We start from the raw sequence: 12,228 nt of genomic DNA, 5'->3' as shown, positions 1-12,228 counted from the left end.
ATGTATTATCTTAGCATTGAGTCTGTCGATGTCCCGATTGTCACAAAAAGCCATAGCATAGCAGGCATTAGTGAAGTGATCAGGATGAGTGTCCACTTAATGTTGAATAACAATGTATTTTCAGACAATAGATGTTTTAAAAGGCCTCTGGCTCTGAGGAAGCAACTAGATCACCTGGATGGTAAGCAGTGATAATTCCTGGGATGGTTCAAACACAGTGCTACATCACCAGGGTGGTAGGCCTTGGTAACTCCTGGAATGCTTCAGCCCTGGCTGAATTCAGCACTAGCCCTGTGCTTTTTCTGACATTACGGTGACCAGGTGGCACACCATAAATGAGTTTCATCTGGGTTTTGTCCTTTGGAGAGTAGAAGGAAGATGTTTGACTGAATTTGGACTGACTGTCCAATTTGTGGAGACAAAATTCATTTCATTTTGAAGATTTAAAAAATCCCTCAGCTATGAGTCCCTTAAAAAAGGAAGGCATCTCAGAACACATTCAAAGCTATAGTCATTCAAAACTTAGCATAACTTCAAAATTTTAATTCTTGATTTTTAGCACCTCCAAAAATATGATAAAATTATCCCCTTCTATATAAAACAAAGCCAGTGACTATTATGCTTACATTTTATTTGTTATGAATAAGGAAAATATCCACCTTATGCTACAACCATTAATACAAGATCTTATTTATAAGTTAAAGGGAAGTAAGCTTTGTGTCTTGGCAAAATACTATATAATACTACATATAATACGATACACGCTCATATGCTTACTTTGCATTGATATGGTAAGAAGGTTTTTGCTTTAACTCCTTCAGCTCAAAAAATTCAAACGTCCATCCTTTTGAGTCACCCAACGTGACTAAAAAGTGAGAAGAGAGCAGGTTTGTGTGCAGAGTGCACTTGAACTTGACCCTGGATCTTTCTGATAGTCGGGGGCTGTGACCTCAGGAGCTTGCTGGCCTTCAGATGTGCTCAGCTTCAGGAACCAAAAGGAGACCAATGGTGGCCAAATGTGCTGATGGGTTTTGGGCATTCATCCACTGTTACATAACATCATGGTCCTGTGCCACAGGAAGTCTACCTCCCCCTGTTGAAGGCTTTACTTCTGAAGATCTATTTTCTCTAATATACCTAAGTTATTAAGACTTTTCTATACAATAAATCTGTCGTTGTCCCTAACAACTGGGTGATAAATTTAGACTACTAATTACTTTTCTGAATTTTGCTTATATAATAGTGCTTAGCATTTACTGAATTTTGTGTGTGCCAAGAATTGTTCTAAGTCCTTTAAGCATATTAGTTTATTTAGCCCTCACTTGAATAATTAATCCTATGAGTCAAATGCTATTATTATTGCTATTTAACGGACTCAGAAACCCAGGCAGTATTACGTAAGCCCTGGAAGTCACACTTCCAGACACTGTGCTCCACTGATTTACACGTTGGGTTTTCAAACCTAAAATTATTCTGTGAATAAAAAAAGAAGCCCATATGAAATCAGTCTACTCAGCAGTTGATGCTGTTAGGAATAAAACTAATGAAACTTTTACAGCACAGTCTATATGCCAAGCCTGTTGCAAGCACTTTATACTTAGATTAAATTATTTGGTCAGTACTCTATCCCTTTGACATGGGTCCTGTTTCTCTTCCTATGTATAGAAAGGGAAACTGAGGCAAAAGAAACTGAAGGGCTTCTTTACTCTGATCAATATCAATAATAAACTCAAATCAGTTGTTTGGCCTGAATTTTCTGAGTTGCAAGGGGAAAATTTGATTCTATCCATTCCCCATTTAGTTAGGCTATGAGAGAGTAACTTTACACTTTGTTAAATACATCATGTTGCATTTTCTGAGGACTGGAAACAGCACTGAAGAATATCAGGGCCCATTTTAACTTTTCAGTAACACATTCTCTGAGAGCAGAATGGAAATACAGTGTTACCAGGGCCTTTATTAAATTTGTTTGTGTCTCTTACTTGTCAGAAACTCACTTTTGCTTTATAGAAAAGTTCAACAAATTAATGCAGAGATTCAGATCGAGTTATCAGCTCAATGCGTACAGTCTGAGGGAACACAAGGTCCACTTAAAATTTATTACAGAAAGTTATGCTCATGAAAGTTTATGGAATATATCATCACTCTTTGCTAAGTTGTATGTACAAACAGAAGATTGTATCCAGCAGAAATCCAATACTCTGAATTTAAGTTAAGCTTTCAGAGCTGAAGGGGATCATAGAGATTACATCATTCACCAGAGGCCCAGAGGGATTAAGTGATTTGCCTGTGGTTCTGCAGATAATGAATAACTACCCCAGATTGCAGCAGCCTGGGGTGAGGCCTGAGCTGCTGCTGCAGCTGGCAGAAGGTACCTCACAGTCGCAGTGGTAACAAGAGGACAGTAGCCCCTGTGTTGAATTAAGTATGTCTTCTGGAAGTCTACTGGACTCTGCACTCCAACCCCTGCGCTTCCTCCCTGCTCAATGGTTGTTCCTCTTAGAGCTGGGCGGGTCTTTTCACCTTATCTTACAGAGCTGATGGTGGAGGCCTGTGTCTGCAGTGTTAAGAGCTTCACAACTGGTAAATACCATGAGCTGCTTCCATCCTGAATACACACACCTGCACCATGCCTGGTCACTCGTGAGGGCCAATGCCAGCACATCTGCCACTAGTTTTTCTTTAAAAGCGGTGTTTTGGTCTCCTGTGATGAGTCTCCGGTCACAGTCAGAGGAAGAGGGATTACTTAGCACTGTAAATCATTTGTTTTCTGGTCTTGACAATTGGCTAACTGATGAAATGTGAACTATCCCCGAAATATTATAACACTACTGTGTGGCTTATGTCAGCCACAGATGCAAGACCATGAAGCTAGACTCAGAACAATTAGAGAAACAGGAGTGTGTGGGGAAGGGTTTGTTAAGGCTGGCACCCCTGTAAATTAACCTTGAGGTTAACGGCAAGTATTATAGAAAAATACTATTTAGTTAAGGTTCCATTCTACTCCCAAGGGCCACATATTACTCCATGTCTTCAAGGTAAAAACACTGGAAATGGATTAATGCACTCACTCCCTTACTGACCCTCTGTCACTTTGGGAGAAGGTGACTACAATCTTAACAGATGAATATTTTGGATCTACAAGAGAAATTAACTGTTTGCTGTGCATTAGTTCCCAGGCAAAATGAGGCAATGTTATTGTTTAACTGTTTGGAAACTTTTTTTTATTAAAAAAACAAAAAACCAAAAAGACTTTAAATACTAATGTTACTTCCCATACAGGTGTAATAATACTCGGTAACACATGATGTGCTTGGCATTGGGAGGCTAGGGGTATAACAGTCCAGACTAGTAGCTGGCACCCTCCAGTCTTCAACACACCCTGGTAGCAAAATGCAAATCTCCTTTTTTAAAAATAGAGTCCTTTAGACAGCTGCAGCGCGGAGCAGGGTAAGGCAAGGGAACCCTCTCTCCGATGCTCATGCTTTAAGCTTGGACTTCACCTCGAAAGATCAGTTGTAAGAGAACTGACACGAACTCTTCTAGGCTCTTCAAGAAGAGGGAAGTGAAAAGCTCGTCATTCATCCACAAGCAGCTATGAACGACGTCAGCAGCAGAGTACAGGGGCGAGGGAAGTTCGTGGCGGGGGGGAACTGGAATAAAGTGCAGAGTTACTGTCAAAAATATATTATTTTGAGCCTAAGAAAATTAAGAGAATTTCATCTAATGAACTAGATTGTGACCTTTTAATACATTTGGTTTTTATGGAATGTACAATCACCATCGGACATAAAAAGACGACTGCTTTAAAAAAAATTGCTTGAGTTTATCTACACGAATCTTGTGAACACAATTCAAGGATAACATTCTGCAGCTCTTTGGATATTGAATGGTTTCCTCGGACCTGTCCACAGGGAAATGGGTTAGGATTAATGTGGGGGTTCCAGTGGGACTAGTCTCTCCTTTTCCTGCCCTCCACTCCCTAGGTGGAAGAGTTTTCCATTTCCGGGTCCTCTGTTCCTGGGGTGTGAGACCTGGAAATGAGAAAGAGTTTCTCCTTGTTTGTAAACTGCCTCTGCACAGACTGAGGCTGCTCCGCCCTAGTTGTCTCTGGACTGGGACCCCCCGGGGAGCTAGGCTCGGTACCAGGATCCGTGGCGTCCTCACAGTCTAGCCTTTTCCTGGCCACCACTTCCACAACCGACTCCACAGAGGTGTCAGCCTCCCTCAGGGGGGTGTAGCCCTTATTGCTGCAGGACAGCTCATCCGACTGGGAACTGTGGGAGTCCCGCCGGACGCGGGGCGAGTCCTTGGGGCGCAGAGGGAGCGAGGGAGAGGCGGCTGTCTCTGGAGGGCTGGAGTCCAGGTCCGCTGCGCTAGGGGAGGGCGGGGGCTCCGGAGACGGTTGCGCCCGGTAGTCCAGGAGCCCGCTGGTGCTGCGGCGCCGCCAGGCCGCGTACCTGCCTGTCCTGGGCAGGCGACTGCCCTGCCCCCTGGCGGTGCATGCCGTCGCCGCGCCCTCGGGCTCGTCCGGCTCACTAGACGTCCAGCGCGCCCCGCCCTCGGCTCCTCGGAGGTCCGTCAGGCTCAAGTCCAGTTCTTCCCTGGGGAGATCCCGAGAGCCACGTTCCCCCGGCGGCCTGTGCCAGCTACAACTTGCTCCCTCGGAGTCCCCGTCTCTGTCCCGGTCCCCTTGCAAAGGCAGCAGCGCGAAGGCGCTCAGCGAGGAGCCCACAAGGGAACTGGCGGTGCTCTGGCGCCCCCAACTCCCGGTTGGGCTGCAGAGCGCCGGGCTGCTGCTGCCACTGGCGGCAGCGGTGACAGTGGCCGTGGCCGTAGCCACCGCGGCAACTGTGGTCCGGCGACGGCCAGCCCCGCTGGAGCGCTCCCGGTAGATGCTGTACACCGCCTCGGCCAGGCTCGGGGGCTCCCGCGGACAGCGCGGAGATGAAGCCAGGTCTGGCGGGGACCCTGCATCCCGAGACCCGCCGCCGCCTCCGCCTAGTCCGGCGGGGTGGGTCCATGAGCCTCTGGCCAGCATTGCAGTGGCCCCGAAGGCGTCTGCAGAGCCCGCGCAGCTACCAGGCTTCAGTTCCAGGCCCCGGGACTGCACGTAGCTCAGAAAGCCATTGAGTGGCGCTGCCCTAGGGGGTGCAGAGCCGGGGGCGGTGGCGGCGGAGGAGGCCGCGGCTGCAGCGGCTGCAGCTGCAGCTGCCGCCAGATCTTTGGCGCGGAGGCTGTGCACGTCGATGACAGTAGAGTAGAGGTCCCGCAGGTTGATGATCTTGGTCTTTTTGTCCCTGTTCTCATGGAGCACCGCGTTGGCGCAAATGAAGAGGAAGATGCCGATACCCATGATGAGGGGCCCAAAGACCTTGAGTTTGTCTGAGTGCAAGTAGCCTGAGACGATTCGGAAGAAGAAGCCCACTGATGTGGAGGAGGAGGAAGAGGATGTGGCTGCAGATCTAGTCGGAGGCGAACTCCTGGGTCCTCCCACAGAACTGGAGTTGACAGCTCCTGGGGTCCCAGAGTGACTCTTGGTGGGGTTTTTGCTGCCATGGCTGCTGTTGCCAGTGATCCCAAAGCGATGGCTGCCTCCCACAGGCAATAGCTGCTTGCTGCTCCCTCTGTTGGCCGCGTTGGCCTTTGGCCAGTAGCCCACCACGGCCATGGCTATGCCCACCAACAGCACTAGGATCCCACAAAGGGCAATAAGCCCGGAGATGGAGCAAAGCTTCAGCTTGCCCTTCACCACGACCACGTCGTTTTTACGCCTCTTCTTGGCTTTCCTCTTGCGCTTAGGGACCTGGCTGGTGGGGCGGAGGGGGTCTTGCTTTCTGGCTGATATCCTCAGTAAGCCACCGGTGGCGATCATGGCGAACTGGTGGAGTTCAGGGCTAGCCCCAAGGGCTGGGACCGACAGTTAGGGGGAGCGCCAACTGTCCTCTAACTGCTTGGTCACCTCCTCCTGCAGCAAAGCAGAGGAACACAGTCATGGAGTGCGTGCTGGGCTGCAGCAACATCCCACATGCCAAGATTACCCCTGCTCCTGGATCCAACTCCAGGTGTGCTCCCACCCCCACCTCCAGGCCAAGTGCTGTGCGCGCAGACCAGAGATGGGTCTGTGTTACGGAAGGGAAAGGTGGCTTGAAACAGTTTGAGAAAGCTCTCACCTCCCCTGCCCCCCATGCTCCATGAGTGACCCTCTTGATACTGAAAGCTTCCTGGCTGGCAGCCAGTGGAATTCCTTCTATCCTTATAAACTCAGTGAATATGGGGGTTCAAAGTAGTGTTTGATGACTTTTTTGGTCAGCGCCTGTTTTTTTTTTTTTTTTTTTTTTTTTTTTTTTTTTTTTTTTTTTTTTTTTTTTTGGTGTTTGTGTGTGTGTGTGTGTGTGTGTGTGTGTGTGTGTTTTGTTTTGTTGTTTGGTTTTGTTTTCATCCTGCCTCTCACTGCAATGGAAAAGTTTCCCAAAGGAGGGGCCTCTGGAGTGTCAGGCCTCTGAGTCAGGAATTTGCCCATGTGGGTCCAAAGTCACTAAATAGTTCTGAAAGTTAGTGAGTGCCGTATAAAAAGAAAGGAATCCATTTCCCAGGATGAGAGAGAAACAGCAAGCCCTGGCAGGGTGACTTACTTCAGATGACTGACAGGGTTCATTACCCAGAAACTCTCAGAAAAACGACTTCAATACCAACAACAAATCTTGCCATGAAGTTGCCTCTTGGCTACTCTGATCCTAGGGCATTAGGCAACCAGAGCCCCTCCCAGACTTCTCACCTCCACTCTGCCACATCTGGACAGCTTCTTTGTGTGGAATATTCCCTTTTAGGTAACTGTTATGTAACCACGCTCTTCCTTCTGGCCTTCTCTCCTCCCCTGGAGGAACTCCCTATAAAGGTATCCTGTGCTAGATTTCATCAGGGAATCTGAGAAGTCCCCTGGAATCCCCATACAAAATACCTTTCTCTCATGTAGGAAAATGACCATATTAAAACAACAGCAGCAGCAGCACCAGCAGAAAACTCTCCTACCATAGCTTTCTAGCCCTTTATTAATGCACCAACAACATTCCACAGAACTCCAGTGTTCAAATGAATAGGCGAATTACCTAGGCAAAGCAGTCTACATAATGATGATTTATAGGAAGGCATTTCCACACATAAAAGCTGCTCTCTTCATCCTTTCCTCTGGAGGTCGTTTTGAGGATGGTTAACAGTGGCCTAGTTCTGGGAAGCTCTTTGGGTTGTCTATACAGTCTAAGCAGGTACAAGAACTGATGCCTGCTTGTGGTTATCTGTCAGCTGTTAAAAGTCCTGTTCTGCTGGGTCCTCAGAGTGCATTCTCTGTCCCACGGGTATATGATTCTTTCAAGACAGTCCATGGAGTAGAATAAGTTATCCTTTGAAAATGTAAGTCACTTGGGTAGAATTTTGCTTTCGACTAGTGCTTGGGTGAATACCTCTGGCCCTTGATTCTTTCAGTAGATCAGTCCGGGTAGGATTTTTTTATTTTCTCCACGTGGGCAAGCAAATGGCAATCGGGTTTTTATATTGCTTGCAAACCTGTATCTTTTTGGAACTTTTTGGAATTCAATGGAGAAATGCTAAGTGGCTTCGGGTGGGAGTCAATGGTGGGACTGTATCTGTAAACCTTAAAAAAATTTTTTTTAAAGGTCCTGTGCCAATAAGCATAAATACTGAATATACATGACAGACTACCATATTTATTATATGGTTGCAGCATGTATACTGCTGTTTTAATTGAAATGTAAGGCTCCAGTGTCTTTAATAATCCTGAGGTCTGGATTGGCTTCAAGAGACATTAAGGTCCAGGCATTTTAGAAACAAAGCCAGCTCGGGCCTGCAGGATGTCTCTCTGAAGAGAGATGGGCAGACGTTTTGTTGGACACCGATCAGATGCCCCCCCCCCCCCCCGGGTGCTGAATGTCTTGGAGGAGGAAGAGACGTTCTTCCTCTGCAAGCCCACTTTACACCCCGCAGAATATAAGGAAAGTTGGAGTGGATTTCAACAATGGTTTACAGAAGATATTTAAAATTAGTTTTTAATAGCTAGTAATTAGTTGCCTAGTTTATTATGCTTTCAGCTCTCTTGAAAGCTGAACTCCTTATCAGCGTACCACGATCTGTCACAGAATACTGACAAAGGTCAGGTGCCCCCGGAAAAGCCCCCTTTGAGGCTTTCCTTAGACCTAAGAAAAACAAACTTAGCAGCGAATGTCGTCTGCCTTCCCAACTGGCTGCCTGGCGCGAGTCCTGTCTTGGTTAAGGAATGGAGGATGGGGAAATCAAATGAAGGATGTCTAAAAATACAACTGCTTCCAAGGGAGAGATTCAAGTTCTCCACTCGTGATGGATCGAGCCCGGCGTCAGAGACTCTGGACCCCAGGTTGCGCGCCATACTGTGCCCCTCACCCAACCTAGGTCCTCGACCCCCGGCCCCTGGCCCCCAAGGCCGTCTCTTGCCCTTACTTTAGTCAGTCACATGAGTGCAGCAGCTGCAAGTCCGCCTCTGGAGGGAGGACCGGCTGGAGCGAAATGAAGGCAATCCCCAACTCGCCTTTTCTGGGCAGCGCAGCCCTGGTAGCACGCCCAGGAGAACACCTGGCTCAGAACATCCGCTAAGGGGCCTGGGCTCGGGGACAGGTGGGCTGATGAAGGGCGCTCGGAGGCCGGGGATTGACAGGATTGCTCAAAATGGAGGCACTCTAAGCAAACAATAATCGCTCACTTACCCAGGGAGACCAGGGCAGCTCGGGAGACACAAAGAACCATGGAGAAACTTTTCAGCCCGAGCCGACGGCGGAGCGCAGGGACAGCGCCCCGGGGCCCCGGGCGCAATAGCGGCTGGACAGCTCGGCGGGGACGAACCCGCACCAGGGGCTCGCAGTCCCCTCGGGCGCGGTGGCAGGAGCCATTTCCAAGAGTTTCCAAGAAGTGTCAGGTCCTCCTCCGCAGCCCGCGCGCCGCCTGGAGCCCTTCTTCCCTCGGGCGCGCCTCCTCGGCTGCCACTGTCCCCTCCCGTCGCGCTCCCCGCAGGCCCCTGAGGCCGCGCGCTCCCCGGCCTTGCGCCTCTTTTGTGTGGCTGCGGCGCGCCGGGCTCTGCCGGGTGGAGTTGAGCCCGCGGCGGCTGCTCCCGGCGGCCGGACTGGCGGCTGTTGCTAAGAGACCGGAGCCATGACACAGGGAAATTGCGGCAGGATGGCAGTCGGTACCCGGCCCGCTTGGCTCTCCGGGGCGCACCCGCACCCCCAGCCCCGCCCCCAGCCCCCCTCGCCCCTCCCCCCTCGCCGCCCGTCCCTTCGGAAGCGACTTGTCCCCCTTCCCAGGAGGGGCACCAGGGAAGACGACACCTGCACCGCGCGGTTGAGCCAGGTCGGGGCGCGAGCGCGCAAGGCAGGGTGCTGGTCGCGGCTGAACCGTCGTCTGCCTCAGCTGACAGCTTCTTTCCTTTTCTCCCAACTACCTGTCTGAGCAGCAAGCCCAAGAGGATCCAAAGAAAGGCCAGCCCCTCCCAGGGAGTCCCCCACCAGCATCCCGAAGCCAGAGAGTAGGCTCAGGTCCCCTCTCCTCTCTGCTCTCCTTTTTCTTTCTTTCTTTCTTTCTTTCTTTCTTTCTTTCTTTCTTTCTTTCTTTCTTTCTTTCTCTCTCTCTCTCTCTCTCTCTCTCTCTCTTTCTTTCTTTCTTTCTTTTTTTCTTTTGTAGCTCTTACTCTACAGGGTTCATAGCCTCCTTGCCCCCCTGCCCCCACCTACACTTGAAGTTTGCACTGTAGATACCTCCAAGAACACAGTAAGTTGTTCCCCAGCGAACCCAGCCCGGGCGGGGCGGAGCGGGGCCCACAGAGCTGGGAGCACCATCGGACTCCTGGAAACCCCTGTCAGATGCTATCACACTTCAGCAGAAGCAGGCTGTGTAACCGGCCTTAAGGGACCTCAGTGGCTACCTGGACGTGGGCAGCCAGGGCTCATTAGAGATTAAGGTAGGCTTGGAGAAGCACCCTCAGGCGGGCCCTGCTGTTCTGACCCTCTGAGGTTACCCAAGCCTTCAAAGCGAAACTCATTCTCCAGGAATGGGAATCAGAGTTAGCATCAAAAAGGAGAGGTGGGGGTAGGGAGGTTGATCAAACTCCCTACGTCATTTGAAAAGGAGAGAAGAGCACACACACACACACACACACACACACACACACACACACACACACACACACACATGGCTGGAGGGGAGGATTAGGAGGGGCGGAGAGCGCCTATTTCCTATCTTCCTTCTTTTAACTGCATAGTGGAAATGACAGGGAAAGAATTTTCAAATGGAATTTCCCCACGGAGTGTTGAGAAAGTTAGAAAGGTTTCAATTAGTTATTAAAATGGGGTGGCCAGGATTCAGGCAGAGAGGAACAGAAAAGCAGATAAAACCAAGGCTGTTTAAAATTTGCCATCCAAGCAAGGATACTTGGGTGGTGATGGTAGTGGGTGCTGTTTACTGTTCAAGGGTGTACCCACAAATCTAGCCTTGAGGTTGTTCTAAAGGTACACAGCATCTCAAGAATATAACGTGCAGAAAGTACAATAAAGAAACTAAATATACAGAGTCAATGATAAAGGTGAATAACAATCATTGAAGCAGGCATGGAGAGGGTTGGGAGATGGGAGGGATGTGAGTCCTAAGGTAGGCATCACCTGCATATTTGAAAGGTGACCTCTGCCATCTTTTTCAAGACATACGGCTCTGAGTAGCTATTGGAGTTTCAACCGATTTCCTTCCATGTATTTTACTCAGCACCAGAATATTAGAAAAGAAAGGACAACAAAGAAAATGCTTCCTACCCCACAGTGGAATGTCTCCTTTTACGGAAATCACTGCAAAGGAAAAGGAACTCAACCCGTTTTGGTGGTTTTGTTAAAGCCTTTTGGCTCAGAATCCCCGCATTTCTTGAACCTGATAATGATCTGGTGTTTTGTACAAAGACTGGACCCTGCAGCCCCATTTCACTACATAGCTGACTGCCAAGGGTCAAATGGCAATCCCTACCCTCTGTCCTGCAGGACTACATACCAACAGGAGTATTAATGAAGAACTACATTAAGATTTTAGGTCAGTTAAACAGGTAAAAGTTTCACTCTCTGCATAAATTATAGCCACCAGGTGTACATTCAAAACTCATTTGATGGATTAGGAGAAGAAAGAAAATCTCTAGCTTGACAAAGTGGACATACATAGGGGTGGTGGGATGTAGCTATCTGCTTCTTACGTTGTTGACTAACAGGTTTATTGTTTAAAGTCTTCTTTCCAAACTGGGCTTTTTTGGTACTTAGATCTGCTCTCAGTATCAGTTATGTTATCATATTCAGTCATTTTCTTTGTTTTCAGCTCAGGATATCAGAGGAAATCAAACATCCATCTGTTTGCAGTGGAGTCTTTTATTATCTCTGTAGCACACAATCACCCAGTGTTCCCAGGGCTTTTCCAGATGGGTCAAGTATTTTTTTTTTTTTTTTTTTGAAGCAATAACAAGGCTCTTGGCCCTACTTTGCCCCACCCCCATTTCACTGGTCACTGATTTCTGAGGGTCAGGACACAGGACACAACTTCTTCCTTGCAGATGACAGAGGTTCCTGTGTTGCCCAATTCTCTGGTGTCTCAGGATCTAAGTCCTCAGCACAACCTTTGAACATGTGATTATCATGCAAAGTAAGTGACTGGGAAAAGATTAGTTGGATACTGTTGCATTAAACTGTGACTCAAAGCTTTTCATTTGCTCTTAAAAGGGGTGTGTGTTTCTACCAATGCAATCTCACAGCAGACTTGCTGTTCCCCTGACTGTTACAATCTTTTGTCCTATCTTCCACAATGTTTCCAGAGCCTTAGGTACAGCAATTGTGTTGTAGATGTATCAGTTGGGGCTGGGCCCACAATATGTTCTCTGCAACCCTAGACCAAGAACTATAGCCAACTAAGGAATGCTGACTGAGAAGAAATAGTCTTCCCTAAGGAAGAGCTCCCCAGTTGATTATCCAAAACCAAGATGTCAGCCTCAAAACATACACATGCAAGTAACATTAGAGAGACTGAGCAGGTTGCATTTATATATTTAGGAGAAGAAAAAAGAAACATGTATCAGCAATGAAAGAAAAAGAGACAATGAATTTGAGGGAGAGCAAGAAGGGTAAAGGAGAGGGGTTAAGGGAAAATGTAATGATATTATAGCTT

At 48.3% G+C, this 12,228-nt stretch overlaps 1 protein-coding gene across 1 annotated transcript; it reads right to left on the bottom strand.

Moving 5' to 3' along the window:
• Positions 1-614: 614 nt before the first annotated feature.
• Positions 615-9,255, bottom strand: Tmem200c (transmembrane protein 200C). The gene is made up of 2 exons (XM_036173556.1): positions 8,754-9,255; positions 615-5,968 (listed from the first exon to the last, which is right to left on the bottom strand). Exon 2 carries the CDS (start codon positions 5,873-5,875, stop codon positions 3,983-3,985), a length of 1,893 nt encoding a protein of 630 aa, XP_036029449.1. The 5' UTR covers positions 5,876-5,968; positions 8,754-9,255; the 3' UTR covers positions 615-3,982.
• Positions 9,256-12,228: the final 2,973 nt, after the last annotated feature.

The sequence above is a fragment of the Onychomys torridus genome, chromosome 23, assembly GCF_903995425.1.
Source record: "Onychomys torridus chromosome 23, mOncTor1.1, whole genome shotgun sequence".
Classification (NCBI taxonomy): domain Eukaryota; kingdom Metazoa; phylum Chordata; class Mammalia; order Rodentia; family Cricetidae; genus Onychomys; species Onychomys torridus.
Note: the sequence above shows the minus strand (reverse complement) of the source record. Positions and strands in the feature narration are given on the sequence as shown.